This window comes from Salvelinus fontinalis, chromosome 31 (genome assembly GCF_029448725.1).
Source record: "Salvelinus fontinalis isolate EN_2023a chromosome 31, ASM2944872v1, whole genome shotgun sequence".
Lineage (NCBI taxonomy): Eukaryota > Metazoa > Chordata > Actinopteri > Salmoniformes > Salmonidae > Salvelinus > Salvelinus fontinalis.
Window position 1 is genome coordinate 33,961,584 of NC_074695.1, and position 15,438 is coordinate 33,977,021.

The 15,438-nt window shown below is 45.8% G+C and overlaps 1 protein-coding gene across 1 annotated transcript; it reads left to right on the top strand.

The window, feature by feature from the left end:
* Positions 1 to 488: 488 nt before the first annotated feature.
* On the top strand, positions 489 to 9,036 carry LOC129829373 (serine/threonine-protein kinase SBK1-like). Its single transcript, XM_055891039.1, has 3 exons — positions 489 to 654; positions 6,749 to 6,951; positions 7,180 to 9,036. The coding sequence occupies exons 1-3, from the start codon at positions 492 to 494 to the stop codon at positions 7,843 to 7,845; spliced, it is 1,032 nt and encodes a 343-aa protein (XP_055747014.1). The 5' UTR covers positions 489 to 491; the 3' UTR covers positions 7,846 to 9,036.
* The last annotated feature ends 6,402 nt before the right edge of the window (positions 9,037 to 15,438 follow it).

Below are 15,438 nucleotides of genomic sequence, written 5' to 3' on the forward strand. Positions count from 1 at the left end.
GTTTGTTTCGTTGGTCGTTTTTGTTGTTTTTGTTCATGTATTCATCTTTATTAAAAGTATTATGGATACGTACCACGCTGCACTTTGGTCCTCCTTTCCTTCTCCCGACGACATGCGTTACACTCGAGGCTGTAATCGCTGCCAAAGGTGCTTCAACAAAGAACTGAGTAAAGGGTCTGAATACTTATGTAAATTTGATATTTGTGCTATTTATTTTAAATAAATGCTCTGTTATTATGGGACGTTGTGTGTAGATTGATGACGGGGAAAAAAACTATTTAATGCATTTTAGAATGAGGCTGTAATGTAACAAAATGTGGAGAAAGTCAAGGGGTCTGAATTCTTTCCGAATGCACTGTATAGACTGTATACTGTGTTTGCATCCGTGCATCTCCAATAATTGTTTGCTGTGAATTGTGCAGAGGCATTGGATCATTACATTAATTAACCCACGTCTCTATGACTGTCAGATTTGAGACAGAGAGAGAGAGATGATCGAGCTGGGCCTTGCTGATGGCAGTCTGATTGATGAACTGATGGCGCTGATGGCTCAGAGCCTGAGCCACTTGGAGATCAAAGAGCACTTCAACATTATCAAGGAGATCGGCCGGGGGAAGTATGGCAAGGTTCTGCTGGTCACCCATCGCTGCAGGGGTAAGACGCCAACTCATTGTTTAAAAGGCTGAAATACTAAGGGCTTTCCTTTGGTTCAATGACACAAGAAAATGTTTTATTAATTTCATGTAGCTTGGAAAGTGGGAGAATTTTTTGGTATCAAATTACCCTTAGAATTATTATTATTTTAAAATTTAAAAATGTAACATTTATTTAACCAGGTAGGCAAGTTGAGAACAAGTTCTCATTTACAACTGCGACCTGGCCAAGATAAAGCAAAGGAGTGCGACAAAAACAACAACACAGAGTTACACATGGGATAAACAAACGTACAGTCAATAACACAATAGAAAAAAAATTATATGCAGTGTGTTTTAATGTAGTAAGATGAAGGAGGTAAGGCAATAAATAGGCCATAGTGGCAAAATAATTCAAATGTAGCATTAACACTGGAGTGATAGATGTGCAGATGGTGATGTGCAAGTAGAGATACTGAGGTGCAAAAGAGCAAAACTAAATAACAATATGGGGATGAGGTAATTGGGGCTATTTACAGATAGGCTGTGTACAGGTGCAGTGATCGGTAAGCTGATGCTTAGAGTTAGTGAGGGAGATATGTCTCCATCTTCAGCGATTTTTGCAATTCGTTCCAGTCATTGGCAGCAGAGAACGGGAAGGAAAGGCGGCCAAAGGAGGAGTTGGCTTTGGGGATGACCAGTGAAATATACTTGCTGGACCGCGTGCTATGGGTGGGTATTGCTATGGTGAGCTGAAATAAGGGAGGCTTTACCTAGCAAAGACTTATAGATGACCTGGAGCCAGTGGGTTCGGCGGTGAATATGTAGCGAGGACCAGCCAGAGCATCCAGGTCGCAGTGGTGGGTAGTATATGGGTCTTTGGTGACAAAATGGATGGCACTGTGATAGACTACATCTAATTTGCTGAGTAGAGTGTTGGATGCTATTTTGTAAATGACATAGCCGAAGTCAAGGATCGGTAGGATAGCCACGGAAAGAGTGTTGTATGGCATTGAAGCTCGTCTGGAGGTTTGTTAACACCTTGTCCAAAGAAGGGCCAGAAGTATACAGAATGGTGTTGTCTGCATGGAGGTGGATCAGAGAATCACCAGCAGCAAGACCGACATCATTGATGTATAGAGAGAAAAGAGTCGGTACGAGAATTGAACCCTGTGGCACCCCCATAGAGACTGCCAGAGGTCCGGACAACAGGCCCTCCAATTTGACACACTAAACTCTATCTGAGAAGTAGTTTGTGAACCAGGCGATGCAGTCATTTGAGAAACCAAGGCTGTTGAGTCTGCTGATAAGAATGTGGTGATTGACAGAGTTAAAGCCTGGGCCAGGTCAATGAAGACGGCTGCACAGTACTGTCTTTTCTCGATGGCAGTTATGATATCGTTTAGGACATTGAGCTTGGCAGAGGTGCACCCATGACCAGCTGGGAAACCAGATTGCATAGCGGAGAAGGTACGGTGGGATTCAAAATGGTCGGTGATCTGTTTGTTAACATGGCTTTCGAAGAATTTAGAAAGGCAGGGCAGGATGGATATAGATCCATAACAGTTTGGGTCCCTTGAAGAGGGGGATGACTGCAGCAGCTTTTCAATCTTTAGGGATCTCAGACGATACGAAAGAGAGGTTAAACAGGCTAGTAATAGGGGATGCAACAATTGCGGCGGATAATTTTAGAAAGAGAGGGTCCAGATTGTCTAGCCCAGCTGATTTGTAGGAGTCCAGATTTTGCCGCTCTTTCAGAACATCAGCTATCTGGATTTAGGTGAAGGAGAAGCGGGGGGGGGGGGGGGGGGGGCTTGGGCAAGTTGCTGCGTGGGTGCAGAACAGGTGCTCTTATTCTGCATGGACTTTGTGCTACAGGATGCAAATTCAAATTCCCAAAAGTTTTGGGACACTGTAAAGTCCATGCAGAATAAGAGCACCTCGTCCCTCCTTTCCATAAGCATTTTTATACGGCTGGCCATGCTTTCCACCTGGCTACCACAACTTTACAGTGTCCCAAAACTTTTGGGAATTTGTGTTACAGGATGCAAATTTCTGTTTGAAAATGCTATCCTTTGCTTTCCTAACTGCCTGTGTATATTGGTTCTTAACTTCCCTGTTGCATTTCACAGGGGCTCTTTGAGGCTAATGCAGTACGCCACAGGATGCTTTTGTGCTGGTCAAGGGCAGTCAAGTCTGGAGTGAACTAAGGGCTATATCTGTTCTTAGTTCTACATTTTTTGAATGTAGCATGCTTTTTTAAGATGCTGAGGAAAGCACTTTTAAAGAATAACCAGGCATCCTCTACTGATGGAATGAGGTCAATATCCTTCCGGGTACCCGGGCCAGGTTGATTAGAAAGGCCTGCTCGCTGAAGTGTTTCAGGGAGCGTTTGACAGTGATGAGGGGTGGTCGTTTGACCGCGGACCCATCACGGACGCAGGCAATGAGGCAGTGATCGCTGAAATCCTGGTTGAAGACAGCAGAGGTGTATTTAGAGGGCAAGTTGGTCAGAATGATATCTATGAGGGTGCTCATGTTTACGGATGTGGGGTTGTACCTGGTAGGTTCCATGATAATTTGTGTGAGATTGAGGGCATCTAAACTCAGCAAAAAAAGAAATGTCCCTTTTTCAGGACCCTGTCTTTCAAAGATAATTCATAAAAATCCAAATAACTTCACAGATCTTCATTGTAAAGGGTTTAAACACTGTTTCACATGCTTGTTCAATGAACCATAAACAAATAATGAACATGCACCTGTGGAACGGTCGTTAAGACACTAACAGCTTACAGATGGTAGGCAATTAAGGTCACATTTATGAAAACCTAGGACACTAAAGAGGCCTTTCTACTGACTCTGAAAAACACCAGAAGAAAGATGCTCAGGGTCCCTGCTCATCTGCGTGAACATGCCTTCGGCATGCTGCAAGGAGGCATGAGGACTGAAGATGTGGCCAGGGCAATAAATTGCAATGTCCGTACTGTGAGAAGCCTAAGACAGCGCTACAGGGAGACAGGACGGACAGCTGATCATTCTCGCAGTGGCAGACCACGTGTAACAACACCTGTACAGGATCGGTACATCCGAACATCACACCTGCGGAACAGGTACAGGATGGCAACAACAACTGCCCGAGTTACACCAGGAATGCACAATCCCTCCATCAGTGCTCAGACTGTCCTCAATAGGCTGAGAGAGGCTGGACTGAGGGCTTGTAAGCTTGTTGTAAGGCAGGTCCTCCCCAGCTATCACCGGCAACAACATTGCCTATGGGCACAAACCCACCATCGCTGGACCAGACAGGACTGGCAAAAAGTGCTCTTCACTGACGAGTTGGGGTTTTGTCTCACCAGGGGTGATGGCCGGATTTGCGTTTATTGTCAAAGGAATGAGCGTTACACCGAGGCCTGTACTCTGGAGCGGGATCGATTTAGAGATGGAGGGTCCATCATGGTCTGGGGCGGTGTGTCACAGCATCATCAGACTGAGCTTGTTGTCATTGCAGGCAATCTCAAGGGGAAGATATCCTCCTCCCTCATGTGATACAATTCCTGCAGGCTCATCCTGACATGACCCTCCAGCATGACAATGCCACCAGCCATACTGCTCGTTCTGTGCGTGATTTCCTGCAAGACAGGAATGTCAGTGTTCTGCCATGGCCAGCAAAGAACCCAGATCTCAATCCCATTGAGCACGTCTGGGACCTGTTGGATCGGACGGTGAGGGCTAGAGCCATTCCCCCCAGAAATGTCCAGGAACTTGCAGGTGCCTTGGTGGAAGAGTAGGGTAACATCTCACAGCAAGAACTGGCAAATCTGGTGCAGTCCATGAGGAGGAGATGCAGTGCAGTACTTAATGCAGCTGGTGGCCACACCAGATACTGACTGTTACTTTTGATTATGATCCCCCCCCCCCTTTGTTCAGGGAAACATTATTCCATTTTGTTAGTCACATGTCTGTGGAACGTGTTCAGTTTATGTCTCAGTTGTTGAATCTTGCTATGTTCATACAAATATTTACACAAGTTTGCTGAAAATAAACGCAGTTGACAGTGAGAGGACGTTTCTTTTTTTGCTGAGTTTATCTTATATTGTAGTACGGCCGGGGTGTTAAGCATATCCCAGTTTAGGTCACCTAACAGTACGAACTCTGAGGATAAATGGGGGGCAATCAATTCGCATATGGAGTCCAGGGCACAACTGGGAGCTGAGGAGGGTCTATAGCAAGCGGAAACATTGAGAGACTTATTTCTGGAAAGGTGGATTTTTAAAAGTAGAAGCTCAAACTGTTTGGGCACAGACCTGAATAGCATGACAGAACTCTGCAGGCTATCTCTGCAGTAGATTGCTACCCCGCCCACTTCGGCAGTTCTATCTTGGAGGAAAATGTTGTAGTTGGGGATGTAAATTTCTGAATTTTTGGTAGCCTTCCTAAGCCAGGATTCAGACACGGCTAGGACATCAGGGTTGGCGGAGTGTGCTAAGGCAGTGAATAAAACAAACTTAGGGAGGAGGCTTCTTATGTTCACTAGCATGAAACCAAGGCTTTTACGATTACAAAAGTCAACAAAAGATAGTGCCTGGGGAATAGGTGTGGTACTGGGGTCTACAGGGCTTGGGTTAACCTCTACATCACCAGAGGAACAGAGGAGGTGTAGACACCTATAAGAACTGGTTGAGAACCTACACCTATAAGAACTGGTTGTCTAATGCGTTGGGAACAGAGAATAAAAGGAGCAGATTTCTGGGCGTGGTAGAATACAGTAGATTCAGGGCATGATGTACAGACAAGGGTATGGTAGGATGTGAGTACAGTGGAGGTACACCTAGGCGTTGAGTGACGATGAGAGAGGTTTCGTCTCTGGTGGGACCAGTTAAGCCAGGTGAGGTCTCAGTGTGTGTGGGGGGGTGGGACAACAGAGCTATCTAAGGCAAGGTGATTGGGACTGAGGGCTCTACAGTGAAATAAAACAGTAAGGACTAGCCTAGACAGCAGTAGACAATGCATATTGATTTTAGAGAGAGGCATACTGACAATAGAAAGAGGCATAAAGCAGTCACAGGTGTTGATCGGGAGAGCTAAGACAACAACGGGTAAATGGCGATGAATGGGCAGAGCGGGTCAGTTAGGAACATGCAGGACCTGAGTTTGAGGCTGGGGCCGACAGATAAACAAAATTAGGTACTGTGTTATTGAAACTGTCCAGGGGGCATCAGCTGTGTAGGCGAGTGATCATAGGGTCCAAAGAATAGCAATAGATACGCTAGGCGAGTGGGAGACACAGCGCTTAGAAAGCTAGCGGGCCGGGGCAAGAAGATGGGTCTTCGGCGACATTGCAACAGAAAAGACAGTTGAGACCACATCGGGTGACCATGTAGGCAGACCAGTCGTGATGGATCGGCGGGGCCCCGCGTTGACAACAAAGGGTTTTGTTGAATTAGCTGGTATATGGGCCTAGCTCGTGGCTAGCTCAAGGCTAACTGGTGCTTGCTTCGGGACAGAGGCGTTAGCTAACAGTAGCCACTCGGTAGCAGCTAGTTAGCTGCGATGATCCGGTTCAATGATCCAGAGCGGCAGGAATCCGGTGATGTGGTAGAGAAAAGCAGTCCGATATGCTCTGGGTTGATATCGCACTGTGCAGACTGGCATGTATTGTCCGAGCTAAAGCTGGCGGTGTCCAAGCTAAAAGGTGAAGACCGCTAGCCGTGTCTAACAAAAACTAGTAGCTAGTTAGCTGGCTAGCTCCTGATGGAGGTTCCAGTTATAAGGAATAAAAATAGCAGTTCCGTACCACATTGGGTGAGGCGGGTTGCAGGAAAGTATATTTAGTTCATAGATAGAAAGTGAGATTGAAATGTATACGGGGGAAAAAACGGCTATTTACACGGGATAAGACATGGGATAAGACAAAAACAAATACAACACACGACCGACTGCTGTGTCATCTTGGAACAGCAAATGTCATAGTGTACTGCCAATACTGGATCTAATGCTGCTGCTAATATCATTTATACCGTCTGCTATCTCTTGTGTTTTCTATTCATAAACATCCCTTATGGTCATAACATTTTGCCAAGTTGTTATAAAACATAACAAATAGGAATGTTTTACAGGAACACCGATGGCTCTTAAAGTGATGCCAAAAGCCTCCACCAAGCTCCAGGTATTCTTACGGGAGTACTGTATATCCTTGCACCTATCCTGCCACCCCTGCATCGTAGGTCTCTTCGGAATCGCCTTTCAATCTAATGAGCACTATGGCTTTGCCCAGGAGCTTGTTATTGGGAGGGACCTTTTTGCAGTCATCCAACCAAAAGTAAGATTGTGTTTGATTTTGATATAGTAAATCTGTGACCTAAGTACAAAGTGTTTTAGAATTCAATCAAGAGGATTGGTGAATATTGTCAATCTATACCCTTTTGCGTGTCCATAAGCGCAATGTACTGTTAAAAATAGTCCAAATGCACTGTACAGTCTTCTAATTCACCTTAGACAAGTCTCAATGACCACAAAGCTCTAACAGTTTCCAATCCTCTGCTCCCAGGTGGGTATCCCAGAGAGTGCAGTGAAGCGCTGCGTCCTGCAGATTGCCAGTGCCCTGGAGTTCATCCACGAGCACGGCCTGGTCCACCGCGACATCAAACCTGAGAACATCCTGCTGCTGGACAGCCACTGCTGCCGGGTAAAGCTGGCTGACTTCGGCCTGGCTCAGACGAGAGGCACTCTGATTCGCTTCATCTCCGGCACGCTGCCCTACATGGCCCCAGAGCTGTGTGCCGTTGCCCTGGAGGAGGGCCAGAAGGAGGTGACAGCGCCCCCGCTCAGCGTGGAGCCAAGCCTGGACACCTGGGCCTTCGGAGTGGTCATCTTTTGCATTCTCACCGGCTACTTCCCCTGGGAGCGCTGCGTGACCTCAGATGACTTCTACCAGGAGTTTGCTGATTGGTGCCAGGCACCCACCGTGGAGGAAGTTCCACCCTTGTGGAAGAGATTCACCCCAGCTGCCATGGAAATGTTCAGCAGGCTGTTGGAGCTCAATGCTAACAACAGATGCACAGTAGGGGAGGTCAGGTCCTATGTGGAAAAGGACTGGTTGATGCCGACGCTAGTGGACACAAACGGACTGCAACCGGAGAATGGCAAGGTCAGTGCCACCTGCTCCACCCCTAGTGTGTGTAGGAGTAGTCCTGTCCACCAGGAGGTGGAGTAAAGGTCTTCAGTGGAACGGTGTCTGAGGTATCTGTGTACACCTCAAGCTCATGGTATCAACTATCCGATTTACAGGGAGCACAAGGTGTGCATTCGACACCACTCTTACAATGCACTGATAGGCAGGGTAATTGAATCATACTCAACGTCAGTCCAGAGAGCCACACAAGGGCTACATCTGAAGTGAAGAGGAAAAAGCTCTGATAGGATAAGAGTGTACTGTAAAAGCAGCACTATTTGAGTGTGAGTGAACTCGTACTATTCTGTGTGTATGTACACAATATTGGTAACCTGATAAATGTAGCAATGTTACAAAAGAGTTTGTATCTACTGTAGCATAGGAGCCGCTGATGCTATATTGTGTGTAACTACACAACGTTGGTAACCTGAGAAATATACTGTTACATAGAACTTGTACCTAGCATAGGAGCAGCTATTTTCAGAACAATGCTTTATATTCTGCGTTTTAGAATCTCTCACTGCACAGAAGACAAGCATTAGAATAATTTCATAGAGGGAGAGTGTGCACTGTGCGTTCAAGCTGGCTTAGTGGCAGTGTTCACTTTGGCAGTGCTCAATGTTCTCTCAAATGTTTTTGTAGTGTGTCACACTGTACAGGCTGTTCTGTGAATGAGGCTACCTCAGTTTGTCTATTTCTGTGCATACTCTCATTGTTCATGAATGATCCATATTCAAAAATAGATATACAGAAAATACATTAACTGTATAATGAATGTAATGTAATAGACTGAATATGAAAGGGGTATGGGTAAATATCCAGAGTGTAATTTTTAGATATTCCCTAACTGGCCCAAGTAAATGACTGTCACACTGAAAGCTGTTTCAAATGTACATTGTTTCATATCAACTTAATTTAAAGCAAAGCCAACAACTTGGGAGCTGCTATATACCAATTAACTATGTCACCCTAAATAGAAATTGACGTTCCAATCATCCTTTTTTGTGCACTGTAAAAAAATATATATATGTTTTTACGGTATCTTATTGACAAATACCGTAAACTACAGTAGTGTACTGTTAAACCAAAGTTTCTTTGAAATTTATGGTAACATACTGTAACTTTCTTTTATTCGAATCAAGTACATAATTATTGTGTATAGGTTGCACGTAAAGTTTTTGACACAGTGTTTGAGTATGCCTTTGGTATGAACAAATAAACATAATCCATCTCTTCTGTCTGCTTCTTTTCATCCACTCTCGAGGGCATATCATATTTCCTTCTTTGAAGCTCCGTCCATAACCTAAGTGATGCATAGTCGCACCTCTCTCCCTCTCCTACCACAACCCTCACTCATCACTACTCTCCCTCTCCTACTACTCCCTCACCCCTCACCTCTCTCCCTCTCCTACCACTCCCTCACCCCTCACCTCTCTTCCTCTCCTACCACAACCCTCACTCCTCACCACTCTCCCTCTCCTACCTCTCCCTCACCACTCTCCAATTCTTACCACTACCTCACCTCTCACCACTCTCCCTCTCCTACCACTCCCTCACCACTCTCCCTCTCCTACCACTACCTCACCTCTCACCACTCTCTTCCTCTCCTACCACAACCCTCACCCCTCACCTCTCCCCCTCTCCTACCACTCCCTCACCGCTCAACTCTCTCCCTCTCTTACCAAATTGAATCAAATAAAATGTTATTCGTCACATGCTTCGTAAACAACAGGTGTAGACTAACAGTGAAATGCTTACTTACGGGCCCTTCCCAACAATGCAAAGAGAAAGAAAATAGAAAAATAATAGAAAAGAAAAACACATAAAAAATAAGAAATACACAACGAGTAAATATAACTTGACTATATACAAGGGGTACCAGTTCCGAGCCGATGTGCAGGGGTATGAGGTAATTGAGGTAGATATGTACATATAACTAGGAATAAAGTGATAGATAATAAACAGTGGGAGCAACATATGTGATGAGTCAATGCAAAAAAAGTAGCTATTTGTTAGCTATTTAACTAACTTTATAGTAGTCATGTCTTGAGGGTAGAAGCTGTTCAGGGTCCTGTTGGTTCCAGACTTGGTGCATTGGTACCGCTTGCCGTGCGGTAACAGAGAGAACAGTCTATGACTTGGGTGGCTGGAGTCTTTGACAATTTTAAGGGCTTTCCTCTGCCACCGCCTGGTTTAGAAGACCTGGATGACAATGATGTACTGGGCCGTACGCACTAGCCTCTGATGCGCTTTGCGTCGGATGCCAAGCAGTTGCCATACCGCGGTGATGCAGCCAATCAAGATGCTCTCAATAGTGCAACTGCAGAACTTTTTGAGGATCTGAGGACCCATGCCAAATCTTTTCAGTCTCCTGAGGTGGAAGAGGCATTCTCGTGCTCTCTTCACAACTCTGTTGGTGTGTTTGGACCATAAAAGATCCTTAGTGATGTGGACACCGAGGAACTTAAAGATCTCGACCTGCTCCACTACTGCCCTGTCCATGAGAATGGGGGCATTCTCGGCCCTCCATTTCCTGTAGTCCAAGATCAGGTCCTTTGTCTTGCTGACTTTGAGGGAGAGGTTGTTGTCCTGGCACCACACTTTCAGGTCTCTGACCTCCTCCCTATAGGCTGTCTCGTTATCATTGGTGATCAAGCCTACCACTGTAGTGTGATCTGCAATCTAAAAGAGACATATTTTGGCAATGAGCCCCTTTATCTACTTCCCCAGAGTGCGATGAACTCGTGGATGCCATTTTTATGTCTCTGCATGCAGTTTGAAGGAAGTTGCTAACTAGTACTAGCACAATTGTTAACTAGCGTTAGTGAATGACTGGAAGTCTATGGGTATCTGCTAGCATGCTAAAAATGGTATCCATGAGTTCATCTGTTTCTGAGGAAGTAGATGAAGGGCCTCATTGCCAAAATCCTGAAGTATCCTTTTAGTGATAGTGTTGGAGTAATGCGTGGCCACGCAGTCGTGGGTGAACAGGGAGTACAGGAGGGGACTAAGCACGCACCCCTGAGGGGCTCCCATGTTGATGGTCAGCGTAGCAGATTTGTAGTTGCCTACCCTCACCACCTGGGTGTGGCCCCTCAGGAAGTCCAGGATCCAGTTGCAGAGGGAGATGTTCAGTCCCAAGGTCCTTAGCTTAGTGATGAGCTTGGAGGGCACTATGGTGTTGAATGCTGGGGTCAATGAACAGCATTCTCACATACTGTAGGTGTTCCTCTTGTCCAGGTGGGAAAGGGCAGTGCGGAGTGCAATAGAGATCATCTGTGGATCTGTTGGGGGTGGTATGAGAATTGGAGTGGGTCCATGGGGGTCTGGGTTGATGGTGTTGATGCCATTACTAGCCTTTCAAAGCATTTAATGGATACAGATGTGAGTGCTATGGGCTGATAGTCATTTAGACAGGTTACCTTGGCGTTCTTGGGCACAGGGACTATGATGATCTGCTTGAAACATGTAGGTATTACAGACTGGGTCAGGGAGAGGTTGAAAATGTCAGTGAATATACACTTGCCAGCTGGTCAGCGCATATTCTGAATATGTATCCTGGTAATCCGTTTGGCCTTGTGAATGATAACCTGTTAAAGGTCTTATTCACAGGCTATGGAGAGAGTGGTCACACAGTTGCCTGGAACAGCTGGTGCTCTCATGCATGGTTCATTGTTGCTTGCCTAGAAGGTATTAACCTCGTCTGGTAGGCTCGCTTCATTGGTTAGCTCTCGACTGGGTTTCCTTTTGTAATTTGTGATTGCAAGCCTGCCACATCTGACGAGCATCAGAGTAGGATTCGATCTTAGTCCTGTATTGACGCTTTGCCTGTTTGATGGTTCGTAGTGGGATTAATTTACAAGGGTACGGATAAGTGCCCTTATAAAATGCTCCTTGAAAGCAGGAGCTCTAGCCTTTAGCTCAGTGCAGATTTTTCCTGTAATCCATGACTTCTGATTGGGATCTATACGTACGGTCACCGTGGGGACAAAGTCATCGATGCACTTATAATCAAGCCAGTGATTGATGTGGTAAACCCCTCAATGCCATCGGATGAATCTCGGAAGATATTTCAGTCTGTGCTAGCGAACTAGTCATGTAGCTTAGCATCCACTTCATCGGACCACATCCATATTGAGCATGTCACTTGTACTTCCTGTTTGAGTTTTTGCTTGTAAGCAGGAATCAGGAGGATAGAGTTATGGTCAGATTTGCCAAATGGAGGACGAAGGAGAGCTTTGTATGTGTTTCTGTGTGTGGCGCAAAGGTAAACTAGAGTTTTTTCGCCTCTTGTTGTACAGGTGAAATGCTGGTAGTATTTTGGTCAAATTGATTTCAGTTTCCCTGCATTAAAATCACCGGCCACTAGGAGTGCCACCTCTGGATGAGCATTTTCTTGTTTGCTTTTGGCTCTATGCAGCTCGTTGAGTGAGTTTTTAGTGCCAGTAAATAGACAGCTACGAAAAATACAGATTAAAACTATCTTGGTAAATATTATGGTCTACAAATATTACAGTTCTTCAGGTTCCGTTAATAGGTAAGTCTCGAATGGAGCTCGTCCAGTTTGCTCTCCAGTGATTGTATGTTCGCCAATAGAATGGAGGGTAGATAGAGTTTATGTACTCGCCGACATAGTTTTGTCAAGGTGCCCGCACGTCAGCCTCTTTTACGGTGCCTTTTTTTTCTGAGTCTCGAGGATTAGGGATTACCCCTTAACCACTCACCTCGCTCCTACCACCCCTTCACTCACCCCTCTCCTACCACCCCTTCACTCACCACTCACACCTCTCCTACCACCCCTTCACTCACCACTCACCCCTCACCTACCACCCCCTCACCACTCGGCCCTCTCCTACCATCCCCTCACCACTCACCACTCACCCCTCTCCTACTACCCAGTCACCACTCACCACTCACCCCTCTCCTACCACCCTTTCACTCACCACTCACCCCTCTCCTACCACCCCCTCACCACTCACCCCTCTCTTACCACCCCCTCACCACTCACCCCTCTCCTACCACCACCTCACCACTTACCCCTCTCCTACCACCCCCTCACTACTTACCCCTCTCCTACCCCCCCAACACCACTCACCCCTCTCCTACTACCCCCTCACCACTCACCACTCTCTCTCTTACCACCTCCTCACCACTCACCACTCTCCCACTCCTGCCCCCCTCTCACCACTCTCCCTCGTCTACCACCCTCTCACCCCTCACTCCTTTACATTGAATAAACCCCTGGCACCTGCTGCAGCTGGCCCTGTACTGACGGACGCCCGGCCTTTGTTAGGTTAAGAGCGGCGGGCGCAAGCACGGCTGTCCCAGGGAGGGAGAATGCGGTGTCCTGTGAGCTGGTGGCAGGAGGTTACTTGGTTACTTGGCCTGCCCTCATGCTTTGCAGCATATTTAGGGTGTTACACTAACCAGGGTCATCTTTCACCAGATCCCAGGGCCCCAGTCACACAGAAACACGGCCAATGTAAACTCACACTGCGGTGCACGCTATGGCATTTGACTCCTAAACAATCCAAGCTGCAATTTTCTTCACACTGAAAAGCCTTTAGATAAATTCAGCCTTCACATTATATTACATTAGTGGGCACAATCAGACCTATGTGCCCTAATCTAAATGTTGATTCTACTATTTTAAAACTCAACCGTTTTGATTTTCCTGCACATTACATAGCAACCTGATAGCAACCCATGTGTCTTCAGAATGTGATTTTCAACCTCGCAATCCAACTGGTACAGTAAGTATATATACAGTGCATTCAGAAAGTATTCAGACCCCTTCCCTTTTCTACAATTTGTTATGTTACAGCCGTATTCTAAAATGGATTAAAAAAAAAAATAAATGAATCAGTCTACACACAATAGCCCATAATGACAATGTGAAAACAGGTTTTTAGACATTTTTACATAAGCATTCAGACCCTCGAAATTGAGCTCAGGTGCATCCAGTTTCCATTGATCATCCTTGAGATGTTTCTACAACTTGATTGGAGTACAACTGTGGTAAATTCAATTGAATGGACATGATTTGGAAAGGCACACACCTGTCTATATATGGTCCCACAGTTGACAGTGCATGTCAGAGCAAAAACCAAGCCATGAGGTTGAAGGAATTGTCCGTAGAGCTCAGAGACAGGATTGTGTCGAGGTACAGATCTGGCGAAGGGTACCAAAGCATTTCTGCAGCATTGAAGGTGGCCTCCATCATTCTTAAATGGAAGAAGTTTGGAACCACCAAGACTCTTCCTAGAGCTGGCCGACAGACCAAACTGTGCAATCGGGGGGGAAGGGCCTTGGTCAGGGAGGTGACCAAGAACCTGATGGTCATTCTGACAGAGCTCCAGAGTTCCTCTGTGGAGATGGGAGAACCTTCCAGAAGAACAACCATCTCTGCAGCACTCCACCAATCAGGCCTTTATGGTAGAGTGGCCAGACGGAAGCCACTCCTCAGTAAAAGGCACATGACAGCCCGTTTGTAGTTTGCCAAAAGGCACCTAAAGGACTCTTTGGTTCTTTAGATTCTTTGGTGTGATGAAACCAAGATTGAACGCTTTGGTCGGAATGCCAAGCGCCACGTCTGGAGGAAACCTGGCACCATCCCTACGGTGAAGCATGGTGGTGGCAGCATCATGCTTTGGGTGTATTTTTCAGCGGCAGGGACTGGGAGACCAGTCAGAATCGATGGAAAGATGAACAGAGAAAAGTACAGAGAGATCCTTGATGAAAACTTGCTTCAGAGCGCTCAGGACCTCAGACTGGGGTGAAGGTTCACCTTCCCACAGGACAATGACCCTAAGCAAACAGCCAAGACAATGCAGGAGTGGCTTCTGAATGTCCTTGAGTGGCCCAGACAGAGCCCGGACTTGAACCCGATTGAACATCTCTTGAGAGACTTGAAAATAGCTGTCCAGCAAAGCTCCCCATCCAACCTGACAGAGCTTGAGAGGATCTGCAGAGAAGAATAGGAGAAACTCCCAAAATACAAGTGTGCCAAGCTTGTAGCGTCATACCCAAGAAGAGTCAAGGCTGTAATCACTGCCAAAGGTGCTCCAACAAAGTACTGAGTAAAGTGTCTGAATACTTATGTAAATGTTTTTTTTTTTGCTGAAATTTCTTAAAACCTGTTTTTGCTTTGTAATTATGGGGTATTGTGTGTAGATTGATGAGGGGGGGAAACTATTTAACCAATTTTAGAATAAGGCTGTAACGTAACAAAATGTGGAAAAAGTCAAGAGCCCTGAATACTTTCTGAATGCACTGTATATTACATGCAAGAACATGAATCTTTGTGGCAAACAAGTTATTGCAGTGTCACTTCCAGGAAACTACAGAGATGAATCATGTCTTTTAATCAATGACAAGTACCTCAAATGGTATAGGGGTTAATCTGGTATTGATGACACTATGCCCATATATGCGTTCCGATACATTTTATCCAAATGGTTGTCATGTTTGTAGTACTACACAGCATATATAAAACATGTGTGAACAAAAATCCTCATGTAAAATGACTGGCCAGCTCATTTATGCTCTATAATAATTGGATTCTAATGGAGACAAGGCGTTGCAAAAATGTAAAGCTTGTTAAGCCAGTCTTTTCCATTTGTCATCTGAACACGA

Bases quoted from the DNA above. Each gene is read 5' to 3' on its own strand.
- LOC129829373 (XM_055891039.1), top strand. From the start codon at position 492: ATGATCGAGCTGGGCCTTGCTGATGGCAGTCTGATTGATGAACTGATG. The intron at 655-6,748 runs GTAAGACGCCAA...AATGTTTTACAG, and splicing joins GGTCACCCATCGCTGCAGGG to GAACACCGATGGCTCTTAAA. The intron at 6,952-7,179 runs GTAAGATTGTGT...CTCTGCTCCCAG, and splicing joins TTGCAGTCATCCAACCAAAA to GTGGGTATCCCAGAGAGTGC.